The sequence below is a fragment of the Copidosoma floridanum genome, unplaced genomic scaffold, assembly GCF_036245765.1.
Source record: "Copidosoma floridanum isolate Cflo_tuat_1 unplaced genomic scaffold, Cflo_Japanese_pri ptg000020l, whole genome shotgun sequence".
Taxonomy (NCBI): domain Eukaryota; kingdom Metazoa; phylum Arthropoda; class Insecta; order Hymenoptera; family Encyrtidae; genus Copidosoma; species Copidosoma floridanum.
The window spans coordinates 38,929,326-38,951,382 of record NW_028321897.1 but is presented as its reverse complement, the minus strand read 5'-3'; the positions used below and the strand labels follow the sequence as shown (position 1 = coordinate 38,951,382).

At 33.7% G+C, this 22,057-nt stretch overlaps 1 protein-coding gene across 2 annotated transcripts in view; it reads left to right on the top strand.

The window, feature by feature from the left end:
- The window catches only part of dnc (phosphodiesterase dunce), a 1,903,237-nt gene that overhangs the window by 149,903 nt on the left and 1,731,277 nt on the right, over positions 1-22,057 (top strand). For both annotated transcript variants that reach the window (XM_089593782.1, XM_089593781.1), the window contains exon 2: positions 3,396-3,629. In XM_089593782.1, coding sequence (XP_089449908.1) covers positions 3,547-3,629 — 83 coding nt within the window. In that variant the 5' untranslated portion in view covers positions 3,396-3,546. The remainder of the gene's footprint in view (positions 1-3,395; positions 3,630-22,057) is intronic.

Here is a 22,057-nt window from a genome sequence, read left to right as displayed (position 1 = left end):
TCTGCAGAGTACATATATATAGGTATAACTACTCTTGAACTTAGGAGCGTACCGTAACAGTTCATCAATTAGGGCACCATAAAACTTTTTTGTTTTTTTATATTAACTCACTAAAGTAACAGATAAAATGTAGAATATGGCTTACAACAGTCTGTATGATAATTTTATACCATATTTTAAAGAAAATAATGATAAATTTTTAGTCTCCCCATTTTGATGCGGCACTAAGCGCTGGAGCCAACTTAATACCCTCAAAATATTTGTTTTTAAAAGGCTTATAAAAAATTATTATGTGGTACCACTTTATCTTCAATAAGGTAGTTTTACATGTGAGTAATTGCCGTTTAAGGACGTTCATCGCACAAAGGTTTATTCGTTGGATACAACTTAAACATCAAACGTCTTTTCAAAATATCATAAGGAATAACAAAAAAAGTTGAAGACTATTTAACTGTACCGTTCTTATAGCATGTCACTATACACGGCTCAGCTTACTAATATATAAAGCAATGTTGCTAAAACCGTTGTAATCGCTAACCGCAAAAACTACTAAACCAATTTTCCTAAAATTTTGCATATTGATTCTTGATGATTCCGAGATGGTTTTTGCATCGTTTTTTTCTTAAAACATTTAGTAACAAATAAGCTCAAAGTTTTGCTAAAATAAGCTAGCTTTGTGCTGTAGTTTAGAAGGATCCGCTTGGTAGCATCTAGGTAACATTGACGCCACCCGCAATCAAAAATAGTGAAGAGTGGTTATAAGATGCCCCATCGAGTTGACGATCATCGTAGTCGATCATCGGCACTACACCAAGAATGAAGTAGTCCGTCATACAGCTGTACATTCTGGCTACCAATGATACTCTTCTTTCATGAGCAAGCAAAATAAATCAGGTTTCACCCCAGATCACTAGAATAACGGGTCGCCACGGAAAAATAGGCGCTCGAAACGTCAACGTCTCCGGTGGAATTACTAGGAGACGTTTCTAGCCAGAGCACAACTTGTTCCAGAACTTCAGAGCTTTGTGGCCATTCCATGATCCAACCTGGTGCCAATAGAAAATTTTCTAATTTAAATGCGAGCCAGGAAAGATAGCCCTGAAGAGTACGGGCAGTCAAAACGGCCTCCTTCTCAGTGGTCGTCCCGACGGCATACCTACAAAGAAGGTATTCTACAAGCCCACTTTCCTGACTAATGATGAACGATTGGTTATTCGGGGAACGACCTAAAGACAAGATATTCTTTGGTCAGCATTGTACCTTCCTCCATCACGATCTCCGTACAGAGAGACTCAAAGGATAAGAGTCAAGCCACCCGTAGCTGGCTCTCTATCATTAAGAATAATAATAAGGAACAGCTGTGAATTTTACCACTGGCACTTTTCAGGGCCATTATAAGTATTTACGTTCTCTACTTAACCAGCCAGCCACTATTAAACCAAGTCAGTCATTCACTGACAGACGTCATGAGTGGAATTGTTCGTCGCAAGTCTGGGAACCCCGGTGACCGACGATCCTATATTATCCTCTTGACTTTAAGCATTCAACTAGAAATCACTGATTCTCTCCAAGGTCTGTGCTGGTCGAATCTCACAGCTATAAAGAAAAAATAATAAACGTCAGCCAACGGGGCAGTTTCCAACGGGCAAGCATCACGAACCAACCTCTCCACTTAAGAGCACCAAAACAACTGAGTCTTCAAAAAAACAGGTGCTTTAGACACCAACGTCTTTGACGTTATACCAGGAGACGTTGAAAAAGAGCTCTACAACTACCTCCAAAGCTTTAAACGTTGTAGTTCTCTTTCTGATCAGTGTGTTGCTGCAATAACAGGCCAGAGAAGATCACCCTGAGGTATAGAGGCAATCACGTTTGCTGGAAACTTCAGTCAAGAAAGACTTTACTTAAGAAGCTCACTGGTCGTTTTCAGGGTCATTCATCGTCAAACTACCTTGCTAAAAAATATTTTACAACCTTATATTGTTGAAAAAAATAGCTTTTTGGACTTACAAGAGTCGTTACTATGCCAAAAGTCACAAGAAGTCGAATTGGAAGGAAAACTTCAAATGCATCTTATGAATACCATTTTAGGCGTCAAACAAATAACGAAAGAATTTATTAAGTGAGAGATCAGCTTTTTACTATAATCTCATAGTAATTTCTTAAATCTTCCAGATTTTTTGAAAGAGTAGAGTAGAATATGTATTTTTGTTCCGATAAAAAACTTAGAGATTTAGCTCCAGGACTTTGTTGCTCTGGTTTAAAGTTGTAAGATAAGAGAACAAATTTTTTTAATTATATATTTTTGTGAGCTTTGAATTTGTAGAGCTTTAGAAAATAACCCTGTTTATAAATTATACGGAAGAAACTGCAAATCAACGGCCTTTTATGGCCAACGATTATTTTAAGGCATAAGAAATGCACGGTACTTTTAAGTTTATTATATTTTTTTTTACTTTTTACAGGTTTTTACTCGACTAAATAAACTGTATGCATTCCGAACAAATATGTTTGTTATAAAAAGATTTTTGTGCTGATAAATATCAGAAATAGATGTATAATTTTCAACTGAAAATATTTCACATTACATGTCAACACACTACGGTGTTTCATTTAGTAGGTCTTGGGCGAAGCCGAGACGGTGGCACTCTTTGTGTATAACTATAGCAGAGACAAAATTAAGTCTTGTAACACTTTTTTGATCCAGTTTCCATTCGCTTAAGTGTCCTAACTTTTAATGCGAGAAAAGGAACACCGCTTCAAAAATCTACAAAAAATCTTTAGTTAACTTTGTTTATGTTTATGTAAAAATAACAGAAAATTTTCGTAAAAAATTCAAAAGATAGTACTTCAAACATTCAAGAAATATGGAACTTATTGCCTCAACTTAATTTTTAGTCGAATTTAGGTGATTTTACGTAAGTAAGTACTGCAGGGATCCAAGGAAAGCCTTAATTTTTTTATAAAAGATTAAAATGAACAAAAAATTTCCCAAAAATTTGCTACATTGCAAAATGGCAAAAACTTTTTAATAACATTTAGCTAAGGCAGTAACTTAACTTTTACGTTGTACTTACTTAATTTATTTAGTAGCGATTGTGTACCATTGCCCAAACCATTCGATAAACGTAAGTTTCTTATTTATATTACTACTTTTTCAATAATAAGAAAAGAAATTATAAGGTTATAACATTCACCAGTGTTACTTATTATCTTAAAAACTTTTATCCGATTTAAATAGTGTATATTAAATGAATATTTTCATTATACAAAGCTGATTTTTTATTAATAAGTTTTTGTTTCAATAACTCGTAAGTGGAGATTTAGCTTGTAAATCGTAGTATGGGTACATACATATGTTAAAAAAAGCTCTACAGCTATTACTACTGTTACAGACGTTATCAAAAAAAGTCGCCAACGCCAAGCGGTGGAGGTGGTAGTACTAGTAGGACGGGTTGGCGAACACGTAGAAGCGTTACCACGGCTGGTCCAACAGTACATTGTCACCACGTAATCGCTACCGCTGTTGCTACGGCGCAGTCAAAGATGCAGGCTGAGCAGGGGAGCATAGGAGAGCTAAGGGGTTATCACAACCTCAGGTCCCGAAGGCACACCCTGGCTAATGTTCGGTGAGTCTTCTCATTACATTCTAGAATGTCAAGTTTTCTTTTTTCTATGTATTTATTACTTTTCTATACTAATAACAACTAATTCTTAACATCACTCTATTACAAAACTAGAACTCTCACAAATTAAAAAACTCCAGACAATATTTATAAAAGCTGCATTCTATAGCAATTATGACAAAAACAGAATTTTCATTTATAAACTCTTATTTTTAATATAAGAAACTCAAAATTTCGAACATTTCATTGTTAAGTAATATAAATATTATTTACGATATGCAAGGAAAAAAAATCTTATTCAAGTGCCACAATTGCGCTACGCAGGCGAGTTTTAAAAGTCCCCCATGGCGCTGACGTACACTACTGACATCTAAGTTGGGATTCAAAGTTTTTTAATTAATAGAAATGAATATTTGATACAGTATTTAATCAGAATTTTTTAATAAAATGATGGTTTCTATGCTTAATAATGATTTTCAGCGGAAAAATTGCCAATAACATACGTGAACTGTGATGAACAAGAGGTTAATTCGAATAAAGTTCTTATGTAGCCTTTTCCGTTTCCTTTAGTATGAGTGGCTAGACTGTGAATGTAGCCGCGTATAAATTAGCAGTATGCGACGTATATATATATATATATATATATATATATATATATATGCATCTAGCTGTATCGATGAATCAACAGATCGATGAAGGCATCCATGTATTAGATAACAGACGAATGAATTTGTTAAAAAAAATACGAAACTTATTATTCGTCTCTGGATTTCACTATGTGTATATATATATATATATATATATATATATATATATATATATATATATATATATATATATAGAGCGCGTGGTGGCTCAGTCCGCTAGGCTGTGGATTGGCACGCGGGAGACCGTGGTTTGATTCCTGGCCAGTGAGACTTTTCAGGCAAGTACCTCAGTGATTTCTTACATGTGCTTTTTCACCACACAATGCTCCTCGAGGAGGGTTTAGGCAACCTTCTCGCAGCAAAAATTGCCTCATTTCCCCCTACCCCTCCTCCCAGTTATGGGAGGCCTCCCATCCCTTTCCTTGTCCTTCTCCTAAGTGCTAAGTGCCCATAGTAGTGCCCTTATTAAAGGAGCCAGACGTAGAGCACTCTAATATAAATATATATATATGAGAAGAGCTCCACCCCCCTGTCCAATGTACGACTGAATCCCATAGCATAACGTAGTGTGATTTGTATGCAAATGTTAAATTTCATCTAATTTGAATGAGAGTTATTATGAATGCAAGGTAAGATTTTCTATGTGTAACTTTGTCATAATATGATTACAAAGATTATTTATAATGTTAAATAATAGTATCTTTGATATATAACGACACTTTTAACAAAGAAAAGCACAAATAATAATTTCTATTATTATTTAAGATCAGGAAAACTGAATGGTCCCATTCTTTGTCCAAAGCGTCTATTGACTAGAAACAAAAATAATTTTTGAAAATTTAAAAATTGTGAAGGTAAAAAAATACTTTTGATTTTTAAACGTTTTTGATTTAAAAACGAGTGGCATACTGTGATGATATTATTTTGTACATGTACTCAAAAATGCGAGTATTCGAAACGAATAGATTAGGAAATGTGGCTGAACCTAATTAAAAAACAGCTGTTTATTTGTAGCCTACATTTTTTAGGTAGTGATTATTTCATATGTAAGTAGTTTGTTGTTTTCTCACTGAAACTTTTGGAAATAGTGACATGAACTAGAATTTTTGTTCAATCATTGATTTCTTTTAAATTTTAATGGCATTTTATAGCAGTTTCAAGAAAACATCAAAGAGAACTAGTCAAAAGAAATGCAATTCCTCCTTATTAACATCAGTGCAAGTAGATTTTTCTATTATTTATTTTGGTGTTCTACATAAAGAATTTTTTAAATTAAAATATTCTTAAACATACTTTACTTACATATATATATATATATATATATATATATATATATATATATATATATATATATATATATAAATACCTATACATATATCTAGTTAAATAAACAAGAGCAGTAATGGTATGCTTACAGTGTCTACCTGAACATACTTTGCAAGAACATTTACAGTCTAATTTCTTAGTATTATTCATAATACTTATTTTTAATTTTAACTCATGCAGAGGTCCATATAAATGACTAGATTTCAGGCATAGCAATATTAACTCATTTTTTTTACTAGCTTCTGAGGTAAGGCCACAGTACATAGGAGGCTGCGCATTCGCTATATTTTTCCGTTAATATATATTTTTGCGATCCTTCCCTTACGTAATCAATTCATTCTGTAATTGAAATTGAAAAATCCATCGCATTGAAATATAAGAGGTTTCAAACTCTAAAGTGAAGCAATAGCCTAAGTACTTCGTGCACACTTGTTTGAACACCAAAAGTGCAAGAGGTTCGGGTACCAAGATTGGCCTCCACGCAGCGCTAGTTGTGACTTAACATGCCCAATAGAAAAGCCTATTTATACAGCTAGCTCCGTCAGAGACGCATAACACTACAAGTGTGTCTAATTATACATTATAAAAAAAATTAGCCTACAAGTTATCGTTATGATCATTTTATAAATGTAATGAATACAAAATGTAATACAAAATGTAATACAAAATAGTAACAAAATGATAATTAAAAGAAAAACATTACAGAAATTACAAAAAAACAAAGGAAATATACTTTTTAGCATCATCGCTGAATTTTACTTAACGCTAAACAAAAAATTACGCTTTATAAACAAAATAGTTTCAAAATAAGACTAAATGTTGTCTATACTTTGTTGATAGAAGCAAAAAATAAATTTTTGAAACATTTTTGTAAGCAAAACTCAAAAATGATACTTTGAAAAATTGTCAATGTTATTATTAAGAGAAGGAAAAGAAGAACATAGCTTACACTTACATTTAATAGATTGCAAGAGAAAGTGTAACGCAGAAAACACTAACAGAAAATTTTTAAAGGTACGTTTAATACTGCTAGCCATAAAAAAAAGCTTACACTACACGAGGAGCGCTTGACATACTATAATAATATACAATTAGATGAATAGTATAAACAGCAAAACGCAATAAGAAAAAAAAAAGAAAAACGAAGGAAGCGGTTTGAGTACTCAGTTATCAGTCTTTGTAACAGGCAACGGACAAAATTTTTCTACGGGGTGTACAAGGGTGGATGACATGGTTGTAGCTATTGCCATGTGGATGAAGTCATCTTTCTCTTTCACAACCTGGACGACCTTTCCAAGTATCTTTCTATTAAAAAATGACTAGATGTTATGGGTCGGGTCATCTGGCTGGTAGCTAAAGTGAGTTCAGAGCCGTGAGTTAAGGCAGGCCTTCAATTTGCAAAGTAACGTGCTTAGCTCTTTAAAGGTGAGTATGGTATCGTCAATGACTCGACGCAGATGGTATTTTACGGAGCACACTACCACCTCCTATATTTCACCAAAATAGGGAGCTGATGAAGGACTGAAGGACCACTCAGCAGCCTTACTTGAGAGAGCCTCAGCAGACTGTTGGTAGAAGCTTCATGCCTCTGTAAACATCAGTCAAAGTTCTTTATTTGCACCATAAAAGTTGGTCCCATTGTCGCTCAACAGAGTTTGGCAACGACCTCAACGAGCGGAAAATCTCTGATAGGCAGCCGTTTATGCTAAAGAAGTTAAGCCAGATACTAATTTAAAGTGGATGGTCTTAGTTGCTGTGCATAGACATCAAAATACAAACTGAACCAGCGTAGTCGACTCCAGTAGTCCCAGTAGTCAAAAAAGGTCTTGTTCACGTGACCCTGTAGGGAGGAATATCGCCCATTTTGAGTTTAGCTAGGCGTATGGAATAACGAATACACTGAACACCCCAACGATTATACGATAAATAAGGGAGATTGAATGGGTAATCCAGAATCGAGCTGTTGAATATATCCTACTTGCAAGTGGACAATCATCAAGGGTTAGATGGTGTGCATGCTTAACTAACATAGCGGACAAAGGGCAGGCTTTAGTTTGAAAAAAGTTAACCATGATTGAGATGGCAACTTATTCTCAAACTTTAAGCTTAAGATATCTGATCTGAAAGAATGAAACTGCGAGTGTTTGAGCATACAATCAAGAGATTGATCAAGCTCAAAGACAGACAAAAACCTAGAGTGGCGTGAACTTAAATTTTCAAGGTTAAAATAGAATCGAAGAGCGTAAGCCGTTACTCTAACTAAATAGATAAGTGAAAGAAGTTTTACAAGTTAATCCAAATCATTATTAAAATGAGCCGTTAAAGTGGTAACTTTGACTTTCACCCCTAGAAGAATATCGGAAATTCCAACACATGGGAAAGATAAATTGAAGTCAGTGTAGCGTAGGCAACTATTAAAATTTCAATTTTTATGTCGCAATGAGAGTAAGACCTTAGGGGTAAGCGTCACTCTCAATATTATTATTGTTTATTAATTATTTTATGAGTTTTTAGTAGTGATGTAAATAAAAGATATTTATTACAGAAAAAAACCCTTCGGTAAAAAACCTGTTTTATTGTTCGTGTTAATATACAAGAATGTGATACAGTCGTTAATAATAACCGATACAGCGATCGTTCTTGTGAGTATGTATGTGAATATGTGTATGTTGCATGAGGTGAAAATGTACCTTAAAGTCGTGAGCTTCGAAAGCTTCCCAAGGGGGAGTGTCTGGTTATGCGAGCTGGCGCTCGGCTTTCTCGGGTCTGCTGGCCAGGCAGGACCGCATTTTCGTCGCCACGAAATAATTTGAGTTTCGCGGGGAGACGATGTTGAAGTGTAGTGAGCACCCTCGTTTGATCTCGTTGGAAGACGGTAGAAACTTTTTCGTCGATGACGATGAGGCGTCGAAGGAAAAAATATAACGATCCAAAGCTCTAGGTTAGATTGCTAATATCGTGACACGTCCGTTCTGTTCCAAAGCCCCAGGGAAAGTGAAGTTTAACGCGTAAAAAACCAAAAGTCTCGCAAGCCACCGATAGTTACTTTTTTGTTAGCGATATATGATGATGAAGAAAATAAGACGCGCGTTTTGTTAAACATTTGCCGATCTTCAAAATTCGAACATTTATACTGACCTATGAAACAGTCAGAATTTAGAAGCCAATTAGGACTATGCCACCATAGCTTGAATTCTTTCAGCTTAGCAGAAGTAATACCTTGGGTAGCAATATCAGCAGGGTTTTTACCAGAGCAGGATGATTCTAGTACTTTGATGCAAATATAGATTGAATCTTGGAAATATAGTTTGCAACGAAAGAGGTCCATTTGGATGCATATATAGAATTCCAAGATAGTGAACTCGTAAATCAGTCAATGTATGAGCCTTTATTGATTTACGCTAGTGATTGCACTAGTAACTTTGCTTCATAAAGCTTCAGCTTTGAGATGCTTAAGACCTTGATTGGTGTCACACATGTTTTAGCAACGAGCAAACCTGATTGACAGACTTAATCTGATGAGGCAATTCGTAAGTATATTGCAGCGGCATAGGCACGCTCAGACGAATCGCAAAAGCCGTGCAACTCGATATGTGGTGCGTTTTCAAAATTTGTTACAAGCCATCCTGTTACTTCTATAGATTCTAACTCGACAAGAGTCAGATAAAATTCAATCCATTTTGTTGCCAAAGCATGAGGCAATGGAATGTCTTTATCAAGATTTAGAAGCCAGGTATTTTGGGTTAAAATCTTTGAAAAAATCAAAAAAGGAGAAAACCAGCCTTGGGGATCAAAGATGCAAGCTATTTTTGATAATACTATACGCATGGTCGATGGTTCAGTGGATTTTTAAGACAGAGTCGTTTTTATTAAGAGGTTTCTGATTGAGAATTTTACTAAAGTCTTCAAGCTAAGACATCCTCACGTTGAGGCAGGCATTTAGATTTCAGTTTATTTTCCTTACACAAGTTAAATACATTAGTTGCCTATTTACCGAGTAAGAATCCACCAGCCCTAAGAATACTTACTGAACAATAAGAATTTAAGATTAATCATCTGCTCCCACATAAAAATTATCCATGTAGAAATTGTTTAGCAAAACATCAGTTTCCAAGGGATATTGGGCTTGTTTATTCAGGGCTAACTGCTTCAAGACTCTCAGAGCAAGAAACGGTGCAGAAATAAGACTATAAGTCATAGTACGCAGATCAAAACTAGTAAGAGCCAGGTTGGAGCCGTCATGCCATAGAATTCGTTGCTACTTACGATCTTCAGATTGAATGAGGATTTTTCCAAACATTTACACTATGTCAGCAGCAAATACATGCTTAAACATGCGCTCACGAGAAAAAACTGCCCAAACATTTCTTTGTAGCTCGAGATCTACGTGCAAGCAATCATTCAAGGTACAACTTAATGGAGAGGGAGATGAACTATTAAACACAACGCCAATTTTTCTATGAAGATCTGAAATCTTAATGCCTTCATAATGTGGTAAAAGATAACCATCATTAAGGGGGGGGGGTGCATGCACTATACACATGGTTTAACTCTGTATGTTTTGACATAAATTCAATATATTTACACAAAAGTGCCTAATTCTTTTGAAAACGATTTTCTAAGTCAAGAAAAAGTTATGTTGCAAGTTTTAAGTTTAAACTGCAGATGCCTTTCAGGGTCGAGCTTAAAGAGTTGTAAAACTACAAATCGACCTTCAGGACTGAGTTAAAATAAGTCAACAAAGAGCTGTTTACACTTGCTTTCTTCTTCAGAAGGGATGGAACTATCGTGGAGGTCTTCAACCTCCTAGATCTTTTGTAAGTTGCAATTGAAATATTCTTTAAAATGAGAGACGTCACAATATAAATAGTTTATAGAATAATTGCTAGGTAGTGACTTTATTATATTCTCATTCATGTAAGTATAGACAGAAAAAGAGGGTTCGCAAAAAAGTTCTGTATTAAATTCAACGCAAAATGAAGATGCCTGTGTATCCCGAGGGGGATTATCAGGTTGGAAAATTTGATGAGAAACGCTTTTATTAGACGAAAACCAAACAAAAATGATAAGCTTAGCCACTGGTTCCAGTATAAAGTGGAGTGGGTGCCATCTTTGAATGAGAAATTCGTGAGATCAGCACCCAGAATAACAATAACTGAGCCGGTAGTGGTAAAAAATGGGTCAGCCAGTTTCGATAGCCAGCAGTAAATGATAGAGTTGGAACATCACCAATTGTTAAGAAAATGGACAAGCTATTCTCTTTCTCAATCTGACAAGCTTGACAAGAGTTAATACCGAATAAGATGCTTTAATCTGACACATAAACGAGTTGAAAGACAGGGCTGCGTGCTCTGAGATAAAAGGCGAATTTGAAGCGGTGTCTCAGAAAGCTCTAAATGCAAACGATTTACCAGACTGAAAAATAAGTTTCACCAAAGCCGTCAACATCAGTACAACAAAATTGTTGGATACAGGTGGACAAATAGTTGAATAATTTTGTGCTTCATGACTAAAACCACCTGAATCATCAGAATGATGGTAATCATAGAACTTGTTATTGTGTTCAGCTACACATGATTGTCAATTTGTGCCACGCTGTGATTGATGTATTTTTGGAGTTTTGCTTAAAACATTCTACGTCAAAGTATGATGCTAACCATTACAATCATCGCATTGATATGATGATTCACAATGTTTGAAATTATGTCCAGTTTTTAACATGCTCCTGTTTTTGAATAGGACTTCATTTCTTAAAATTGCCACACCTGATAAAGAAGTGATTATCAGAACATTATGTACAAAGATCATCTGACATATGTTGAAAGGAATCATACGAACTGACACTTAGATTTATTGTACTGGTAGCTTGTTTTTCTATGCCAGAGAAGTCTCGAGATTTAAATTTTTTTAAAGGGCCAACAGCCTCAAGAGCGCGTATGCGATATTCCAAAAAATTACAGAGCTGCCTAAATGTAAGCACAGTTTTGCTATCACTTAGGTATGTCTCTCATTGAATGCGAGTGGACTTGTCTAACTTCTCTGACAAGAGAAAAATCGCTAACAGCAAAAGTTGTCAAAGGTTAGGCAAATGTAGGCAATTGGCGCCCCTAGCTATTGTTTACGTTTTCTTACTTTTGATTCACGTTCTCAGCAAATGTAATCCTTTATTGATACTACTCTGTATACCTTTATAGAAGAGAAGCAGCTAGCAACATGAACCAGAAGTAAGGAAACGTAAGCAACCGTTAGTGGCGCTGATTGCCTATCTTTCTCTAACCTTTTCTTACCTTTGCCGACCTGTGCCATCAGCTGCTGCACTCACTATAGAGGTGGCCTAAGAGTGTAGCTGACTGCACGAGAAAGAGAAAAATGTTCCGCAAAAGTAAGCAACTGCAGCTCGACTAAGAGTATAGCCGACTGCATGAGAACGTAGCTCTCGCATGGACTGCTCACCACCCCACGTTGAAAGCGAGTACTCCCACACACTTAAAACACACACACACACACACACATTACAAATGCACGACTGAGCTCAGCACATGTGCTATGCGAGCTTAAACGAGATGTTCAAAGATGGACGACAACAGTCCATGCAAGCGGGATTACCGAGAAGAAGGGCTCAGCTCCAAAGCCACAATGGCAGCAAAAGACTTGCATATGTGTGGTAATGGTAAAGTACAGCGAAGTTTGCCAAGCAAGCGCGTAACGAAGGACTGTTACGTCCACAGCAGTACAAAACAACCGTGTAAGTTAAGCCACATTTCTCACTTGGCTCTCAGTAGCACAAAAAAAGGCAACAGCACGAACTAGATCACTTTTCGCAGTACTTTCACAGTATTGCCAGAGCGGCCGTTTCTCGGGATAAAATTGGGTTGAAGATGAAAGTAAGTTGACACTGGAGATTTTTATTTTGATCTCTATTTAATAATAATTAGAAAATAGTTGAAAAATGGATACCATGGCTATGTGTATGCCCATGTGTGGAGCACTTCTCAGTCAGCACTCGAGAGATAATCCACGCGAAGCGTTGACGAGGCTGCAGGACTAGAAAAATCTTCTACTCCTACCTACCTACCGGAAACGGCAGCTGCTGAGTAGGCACAAGCTGCCTAAAGCTTGCCGCTGAGACGCATAAAACACTGTATATCAAAAGCCAATACAAACATTGTCCTGAATATGCTTATATACCTATTTAATACGTACACAATCTGAAAAAGCGATCGCAGAAATACTTGTGCTGATGTGTAAAACTAAATGATATGTTTGTCTTCTGCTAGCAAACTGCTAAGCATTACTAACATAAAAAGTTGCGTTTTTATACATCTACAATATTTCTAAGAATTAAATTTTTACTTAAATTATGAGGAGTAAATACATATTATAATTGTGCATGTTAATTGAAACATCTTGATTAGAATGCAATGGAATATATTTTATAATGTGTATCTCTTCGAGCTATTAGATGGCGTAACCTGCAAAGATGCAGAAGCTCTGACTTAGAAAACAAAAACAAACGTTGTATGTATGTGTCGGTATAGCACGTATCGCGAGTATAGCCTTCTGCAATGTGGGCCTATGATTCTCGTTTTTCCCTGATTGGCGCTGCTTCAAAATTGTGCACGTAGCAAATTGCAGCAATTTGATACTGGTCTATATATATACAATAGAAATAGTCATAAAAATAAAAGAGAAGAGCAATAGTAATTGGAAAAAGCCACAATGAAAATAGGATCAGGGTCTTTCAAATTACTGTGCTAAATAATCTTAAAAAAGGGAAAAAAATCGATGTTTTTGTTTGTACGTTTAGGTTAGAATGTTTCAAAAACCAAGGCTCATTCGGTAATTTTGACTTTAGATTCAGATAAAGCACACCAAAAATTTTGCAAAAGTATACTCTGTTTTCTGGGCTTATAGTAACTACAACTTCATTTATTACTGCAAGTTAGTGACCAATCAATTTATTAAAGTTTTTGAGTGCGTTAGCTTTGACTCCCACCAGTTTTATAAATTCTTCAAAGCTGCATTTACGTCTCCTTTCAAAAACTTCCCTTTAGTCCAACTCATGACATCTGCAGTCAGTTTTTATACAGATACAGCTGGGTCTAGGAGCTTTAGAGACTGTGTGATGGCTACTTTTTTTTCTATGCGTCATTTGACAAACTTCAGCGCTGGAGATCGACTTGAGAATGCGTTCAGCTCTACGGCTTTTGCACTTTTGAAACAAAATCTTAAGGGTACCACGCTTACTTCCATTAAGGCTTTTCCTTAACTTTGTCTGTGCAATTTCACTTTGGTTGCATTTTGTTGGTGTTTCTGTAATTTAAAATACATCATAGCATTACTTTGTGACTAACTATAAATATTTTTTATTTATTATACCAGTTAAATAAAAATTTGTGACATTTAGTATTTTATTCTCCTTAAAGGTATATTTTAAGTGCATCCAAAGTTTCCTCGTAAAAATGAATCTACCGTAATGTCGTTTGATTGATGCTTATTTAGGGTTAGCTTATGTCATTGGCAACATCAGAGTGTAGTTGTAATTTTTCCTTAATGAAGGCATTTTCTTAATTTTTGCTGTTCACCCCGCCATCAGGATAAAAAATAAAGTTAAAAGTTGGTACACATTCATTGAGGATAATCATATGCTGGAAGTGCGTGTGTGCTTGGTTACCCTAGTATGAAGTTGTACTTTTATATGAGAGAATATGTAAATGTAGTTATGCCTCTTATTTAATATTTTTTCAATAACCTCCAGCAATGTATCAAAGGTAATGCAATAAGGATATTTTGTAATAAAATTTGGTTTGAATAAGAATTTTAATAACAAATAGATGAATAATCATAAACTTTTTTTTTAACACATTATGTATGAGATACAAGTTTTTGTGATTGATTCTTCAAAATATGGGCTCACAAGGTTTTACAGTTATTTAATATTAAAAAAGGTGTACAATGAACTTAAAATAAGAAAATAGTGAAAGTGAGTTAAGGTAAAAGGTATGTAACGATACACTGAATGAGCTTGCAGATAAAATAAGAAGATAGTAAAACACGATTGAGCTTGTCTGTATTATAAAATATTAATTAGGTATACCTTTATCAATTAAATTTACGTAACTTTGGTAGAAATTTAACATGTAAGACGAATAAAACTGACATAGTTTAAAAATGTTGTGATCAAGATTTAGTGAATTTTGTGTAATATCGATACGCAGGACTTTAGGTGCTAAAGTGGCAGAGCTTATAATTTAAAGTACAAATAAAATGCTAAGTCCAATTTGTTAACGGACAACTAAAATAAAAAAAAATTAAAAAGTACAAGACTTTGAAATCATTCATAAATTAAGTTCTACAAGTACCGAGTAAAACAATCTTACTTTTATACAAGCACTTCTTCACTTGGGAACAGTAATGGACATCACACGTCTTTGTTCTGAGCTCACTGTTGCTGCATTTATTCTTGATGCAAACACCAGAGCACGTAGAATAGCAGCAGCACTGATATCTTATTTGACACTGCTCACGCCTATTAATGCCACAAAGCTTTTGCCTCAGTTTCTGGTACATGCTTTTAGAACTTAGAGCATTCAGATCAAGACTCTCCGATGAGAAAAACAGACATTGTTGTTTATTATTGATTTCGATGCTGTTTTGACTGGTATGGTATAGCCATCTGTGTTTGTGTGGCTGTCCAAAGGAGCGGATCGTACCCGTTGCTGGAAAAGGGATGACAATAACAAAGTTTCGAGAGAAGCATACTTGCGGCGTCTGTTGTTGTTGCTTCTGGTGTTGGTACTTGACCTGCAGAAAATAAAATGACATAAGCACCTACATTTTTACAAATGTATGGGGCTACTAGATCTTGAGTATGATGATTATTTTAGCATGTTCGTCAAAAAGATGAATAGTCTCATACAAAGTATGTTGGAAATTACTTGCAGAGAATATTTGCGTAGGGTAAAAATAAAATCAATAGGCTGGGCGTGAGCAACAACTAGTCTATCTTTTGACTTTATCCATTTCTTGCTCTGCTTTTACTTACTTAATATTTTGATTGTAATCATGATATTTTACAATGTACTTATGAGTTACTAAGTAATATTATAAGCAAAAAAAAAAATTAGAGCCGTTGTGAAAGATTTTTCTTTTCACAAATTCAAAGGTAAGCTAAGAGTTTTATTAACTTGATGGTGATAATGGTTTAATAAGTAGAATTATAATAAAAGCCGTATTTGTTCGCATGTCAATATATCATCTTTCCCTAAATATTTTTATCACCCTTAAAATACTTGCATTAAATTAGGCTCAAAAATAAAAAAAGTAATAGAATTTCTAATAAACTCATTTATTTTAGAAAAATTTTTCCTTGTTACAAAAAACTTTGACAGAATCTGCCGCTCTTATGTTATTGTAATAACAGTTGTTTTACGTTATAATAAAACAGGAGGGTAGATAAATCTTCAAAAAATGGTTAATCAGGAATTGCTGGCGACTACGGTAGAAATTGTTAAAATCGCTTCGTATGGTGATAAAAAAATAGTTTTGGGACATAATTATACCAGCATTTTTTGTTATTGAACAAATAGTGAAATTTGAGTGGATTTTTTCTTCAAATTTCACTCATAACTTTTTTTGGTGTATTGTATTACAAAAATAGCAATCATAATTTGTTCATCACTTACTTATCTATCAATCAGTGGTAGTAAGATTATCTGGAAGACATTTTTTACGGAGGAAAATAGCAAAAAATTTGCAAAAATCACCATTTTGAACGATTAATTTCGTATCATTATTTACATTTACACTATCATTAAAAATTCGTCAGAGTTTATAACTTGATATGTGTTATAAGTACCTTTAATCATGCGTAACAATTTTTGTCCAACATTAAAAATGACATCATAAAACGATTTTTAATTAAAAACTAAATCTGTTGCCTTATCAATGAAAGAATAAACTCAACTTTACTTTAATTTTCATCCCAATTTTTTGTAAAAATTAAATTTGCAACATAAACATATTAATATAACACTGATGTTTTATAACTTTTCTCATTGCCACAATTTTTATTTGATAGAGTATATTTTTACACAAGTTAAAAAAATAATAACTATAATAACGTTTTTTAACATACCTAATCTAACAGTTTAGTGTATTTTATAATTGTTGTCATGTTTACTGTTGTTTAAACTGATTTTTTTAGGGTATTTATTGTCGATATGTGTAAGTTAATATTTTTTTTGTACATAACTTCACTTTGACGTGCTGTACCGTTTTTTCAACGGTGGGTTACATGCATCTTAGACCAAAAGCTGAGATACTAATAAGAGAAAAAATTAGAACCTGCTTTCATTCTTACTAAAGTTAAGAATCCATGTAATATGTGAAGATCTAAAGTGTTTTGACGATGAAGTTTTGCTCGAACAAGTGACATTGGTATGAAAAATTGCCAAATGCACAAAATTTATAGTATAATATTTTTTGTTTTTATCATTGTTAATGTACAAAAAAATTATTAACGTATTCAAATTAACAAGAAATACCCTGCAGAAGTAGAAAAATACTTTTTTGTTATGAAAACAACAGTTAGAAACCAAACAATTTTGTTAAACTCCGAGCTGTTAATAAATTTTTTCAAAAAATGTCGTCGCAAAAATTGTTTTTTTAAACTTGTGTTAAATTGTACTGCCCCAAGTAGAAATGGTTGCAACGTCATAAATTATAAAACGTCAGAGTTATATAGATTTGTTGCTGTTGCAAAATTGAATTTTATAAAGAATCTAGATCAAAATTAAGATAAAGTTATTCTTTTTCTTTTGTATTGAAGTTTTTAGTTTTCGTAATAAAACTCACTTTGTTCATTTAATCTAGCCATACTGTTGGGCTTGTGGCAGCCAATTCAATTTTTAAATTAACTATCGTTTTTTGACATCGTTTTTTAAGGTTAGACTAAAATTGTTGCGTGTGGTTAAAGATCCATATAAAAGCTACTGAATTCTAAATTTTAAGTAATTTTTATTGAAAAAAGTAAAAGTTACTAGCGTTGCAAGATTGAAATTTAAATTAATGATTTTTGCACTATAATGCTAAATAACTTTGTAAAAAATGGTTTTAGATAATCTAATGAGCACCAATTAATAGACAAGCCAATAACGAACAAGTTATGACTTTCGTTTTTGCAATACAATGCTCAAAGAAAAAATTACAAGCGAAATTTTGAAGAAAAGATTATATCGATTCTCACTATTTGATCAATAACAAAAAAACTGGCACGATTGTGCCCAAAACTATTTTTTTATGTATTCTGATTACAGTTAGAAGTGATCCAACAGTTTTTGTTTTAGTCGCAGAAAATTCTTTATTATATGCTTCATTTACTCGTCTAAAGTATTATTGGAAAGTGAAGACTATAAAACAGAAGTGGTTAAAACATTAAATAAGTCGTGTATGGGGAATAAAAGTGTCAATATTAGCACATCCCATTTTTTTTTAAACTTGCAGGATAACTGTACAAGGTTTGTGCACTAAATAATGAAAGATGATACAATTTACAAAAAGATCTTATGTCAATAAAATTTAAGTATAAACTAGAACTTCTTTGATAATCGTAAAGTAACAGAATAACTGCTTTATTAGTTAAGTAAAAATATTATAACTAGTCTATTTCTTACTTGAAATTTATTATATTGCTCTTGCTATGTTAAGCTTTACTGCACACATAAAATCTCATTACGTATGGCTAAAAATATCTTATTACTTACAGTAAATAACATAAGAAGAACGATGGCTTCGTTATTTAATGTATATTCAATGCCTTATCTACTTTTGAATAATTAATTATTTGTGATGTTTCTCAAAATGCCAAATTTGCATGGTATTACTTTATGGTACTATAGTGGGATCGTTTTCAGTTTCCAGCAATGGAAATTCAGACTATCTCGAAAAAAATTTGTTGTAGGGAATTAATCAATGCCAACCGATTATAATGAAATTGAAAAAAATACATTTTCTGCTACGGATTAAAAAAAAATGACATAAATAGTGAAACACGGTTTTTGCGTCAAAAATAAGAAATAAGCCTTAAAAAAAAAAATATAGGAGTATGCGTGACAAAAAGACGAGCAAAATAAGCTCTGGTCTATCCTCGTTGGTCCAGTGATTTCCCACAAAATGTAAAAAACCTTGTTTTTTGAGTAAGTATTTAAGAATATGATCCTGAAAAAAAATTGTATCGAACATTGTAAACAACTTATTTTAAGCCGTTATGCTAAAGTTTATTTTTCTACATTTAGCTGCAGTTTGCAAAAACTATCATCTGATTTTGCTGAAATTTGGTGTGATTGTTGAAGACTAGTAAAACTACAACTTTACCAAATTTCAGCTCTTAATGTTTATGTGAAAGAGAGTTATGAATTTCCTAATATTGGTTACAAAAACGAGGTTTTTTGCATTTTGCGGGGAAACCACTGGACCAATTGAGATGGACTGGAGCTTATTTTTTTTGTCTTTTTTTTACGCATACTCATATATTTTTTATTTTTCATTTTAAGGCTTATTTTTCATTTTCAACGCTAAAAACCATGTTTTACCAATTCTGCAATTTTTTTAAGCCTTTGCAAAAAATTTTTTTGTTCAATTTTACTAAAATTGATTGTTATTGTTTAATTCTCTGCCACAAATTTTTCTAGCGCTAGTCTGAATTTCATGAAAAAATACCGACATTTTAGCCAATTCGATCCCACTACCAGGAGTGAGGATAATATTATAATTGATTGACTATTTCTCTTACACGGGGTAATAATATCTAATTGCATTAAATATCTACGTTTTGGGTCTACCAACATTTTCATCGTATGTTTAGTAATTTTTATTCAATAGAAATACCTAATGGTTTGTATCGTAACTTTGTTTTTAATTTTATGTGCATAAGTGGTATTTTAAGAAACCGTGTTACAAATTAATTTAAGCCGTAAGACTCATACGTAGCTGAAAAATTCACTTGGATCCAGATATATGTCAATCAATGTCAATTTTCGTTAATCAAATTTTGAGAATTAACAGACTTTCCATTTTCAATTTTGGCTCATTACTGCTTTACAATTTCCCTGATTTAAAAAAGTATTGGAACAAAATAATTTGAAATGAAATTTTCTATCGATAAAGGTCCTTTTAACTAGTATGTTTTTCAATTTGGTGTTGAGAAAAGTACGAAATTTGCCATATTTATATTGATCTTTATATATTAAGAGTTTTTTTTATTAACTAATACTATGACGTGGGTTTTTTTTATGCGTAGATAAATGAAGGTGCACCTTGTTGTTAAGTGAGTTTATTAACACTTCTGATCTATAAGGAAAGTGCGTGAGTCTTTCAGCCTCACGGGCCTGGTCCTCCAGCTCTTGTTCTCTAGCTCATCTTGCCTTACTGTCACTTCCTTCGCACTTTGCTTCCTATGGCTTCTCTTCTCTATTTCCCTATCTTTTAGAGCTAAGGCCAGAAAGGGCGCATGGACGCATAGCTATGTATATATTGTTGTACGTAAGACGTCTAAGGCTGCGACACCGACGATTATCAGCGTTTCCTACTTAACTTATATGTTTGTGATCCGGTAGTGTTCGTATTATGTTGTTTGTAGTATAGAATTTCCAGTTAGACAAAAAAGGATGATTTAAAGCGCCCTGTCACCATTTCTTCTACTGATTTATTTTCGCTGTATCTTATGTACAAAGACATTTTGTTCATGTTTGCGTGCTTTTGTCATACATTTATTTTTAAAAAATTTTGTTTTTATGTAACATAATTTCTTATAATATAATTTTCTCCAAATTTTATGAACATGTTTATCCAAAGAGTATTTATGCGGACCATCACATGTATGTAAAGGGCAATGATGAGGACAAAAGTGGAATTATGCGGACGTCCGCATAATTTCACCATGTTATTAAAATACATGTTGGGAGTATGTGAAGTCAGCATGAGTCACTTTTTGTAAACTCTCTCTCTCTCTCACACGCATGCATACACACGAACAATCATGCACACACACACACACACACATGTGTGCGTGTGTGTGTGTATTATACAATCAATTATAAAAACAATTCTTTTGTATTAAGTAATATCATTACAGTATAGTCGCATAAATATAATTATTGATTTCATAACTTTTTTATAGGTCAAGGATGTCAAGGGTCAAGGGCTTATTGCTCTTACTTCTTCAGAGTATTTTCATGTCCTATTCCTTATCTTATTATAATGTTGTTATGGCTATAGATATTTTTACCATATTTCTTAAAAGTTCTGATTTTTTTATTATTTCGCTTATCATAACTAAATCTCTATATATTTTACAGTATACGGTGCTTTAAAAGTATTTTGGTGGTTAAAACACACTTATCACTACATTTACGTTACAGCATACTCGTAATGTTGCTTGCTTTTTGCAGGTTTGTTTTACTGAGGTTATACTAGTGTTAGTAATAATAAACAATATCTATTCGATGATTATTGTCAAGGATGCGCTGGTTAAGGTCTAACTGCGTTCAACTAAATACTGTTATATTCTAATTTATAGATATTCAAGGCTAATGTTAGTACAACTTAATATTATAGATGTATTATTGTTATATTTTTTATAAATTCTTGTTGTGTCTTGAATTTTGTTTTTGTACACTGTTTTTCATTCACTGCCAACGAGTCATTGACTTCTGTCCAATCGCAAAGAGCTTTTGGGTGGTATGATTAGGTTCTTGCCTGGTGGTTGATTGTCCGTGTACCTCGTTGGCTCTGTAATTATTAATTTATCGTTTGTTACCTAAAATCATTTTATAGCAAGTTAATAGAGGGGCCCTCATCTAGAGAGGCACTTCCACGTAAGATTAAACGTTGTTATTACTGCAGTGCTTGTGGTAACAGCTGTGCACATCCCGCCTTTGGCAACTTCTGTAGGTTTTTGAGCCGTTTTCGTTTTTGCTAATTTATTTGCTTTTTCTTTAATCTTGCTCATGGCTGTGCTCATCTGTAGCATTTCACTGCCCATTTGGCTATTTGCAAAGGCAGGTTTGAGGTTAATATCTTTTAATAGTAGATCTATTAAAGTGGATATATTCTATCCTCTAAGGTCTAGCGTTTTAAGTAGGCCTTGTTTATCTAGTGTTGTCTTGGCAAATTTTTTTTAAAAGCTTTTTCTTTCTATGTGTAATAGTGGCTCAAAGTGCCTTTTGGCTGTGTGTACCAAGCTGCTGCTCCTAAATTTTATGATTCCTGTATCTTTAAAGGTGGCTATTCTCAGTTCTATTTCACGGCATTGTATATGTATATACTAGTGGGGCTCCGCTCCCCTGTGTGCTCCACGTGCCAACCCAACCCCTTTGTTGTATTATAAGTCTGATTTTTTCAAAATAAGCTTTACATTGATATCTTTTTAAGCCTTAAAAAATGATAAAATTAACTATT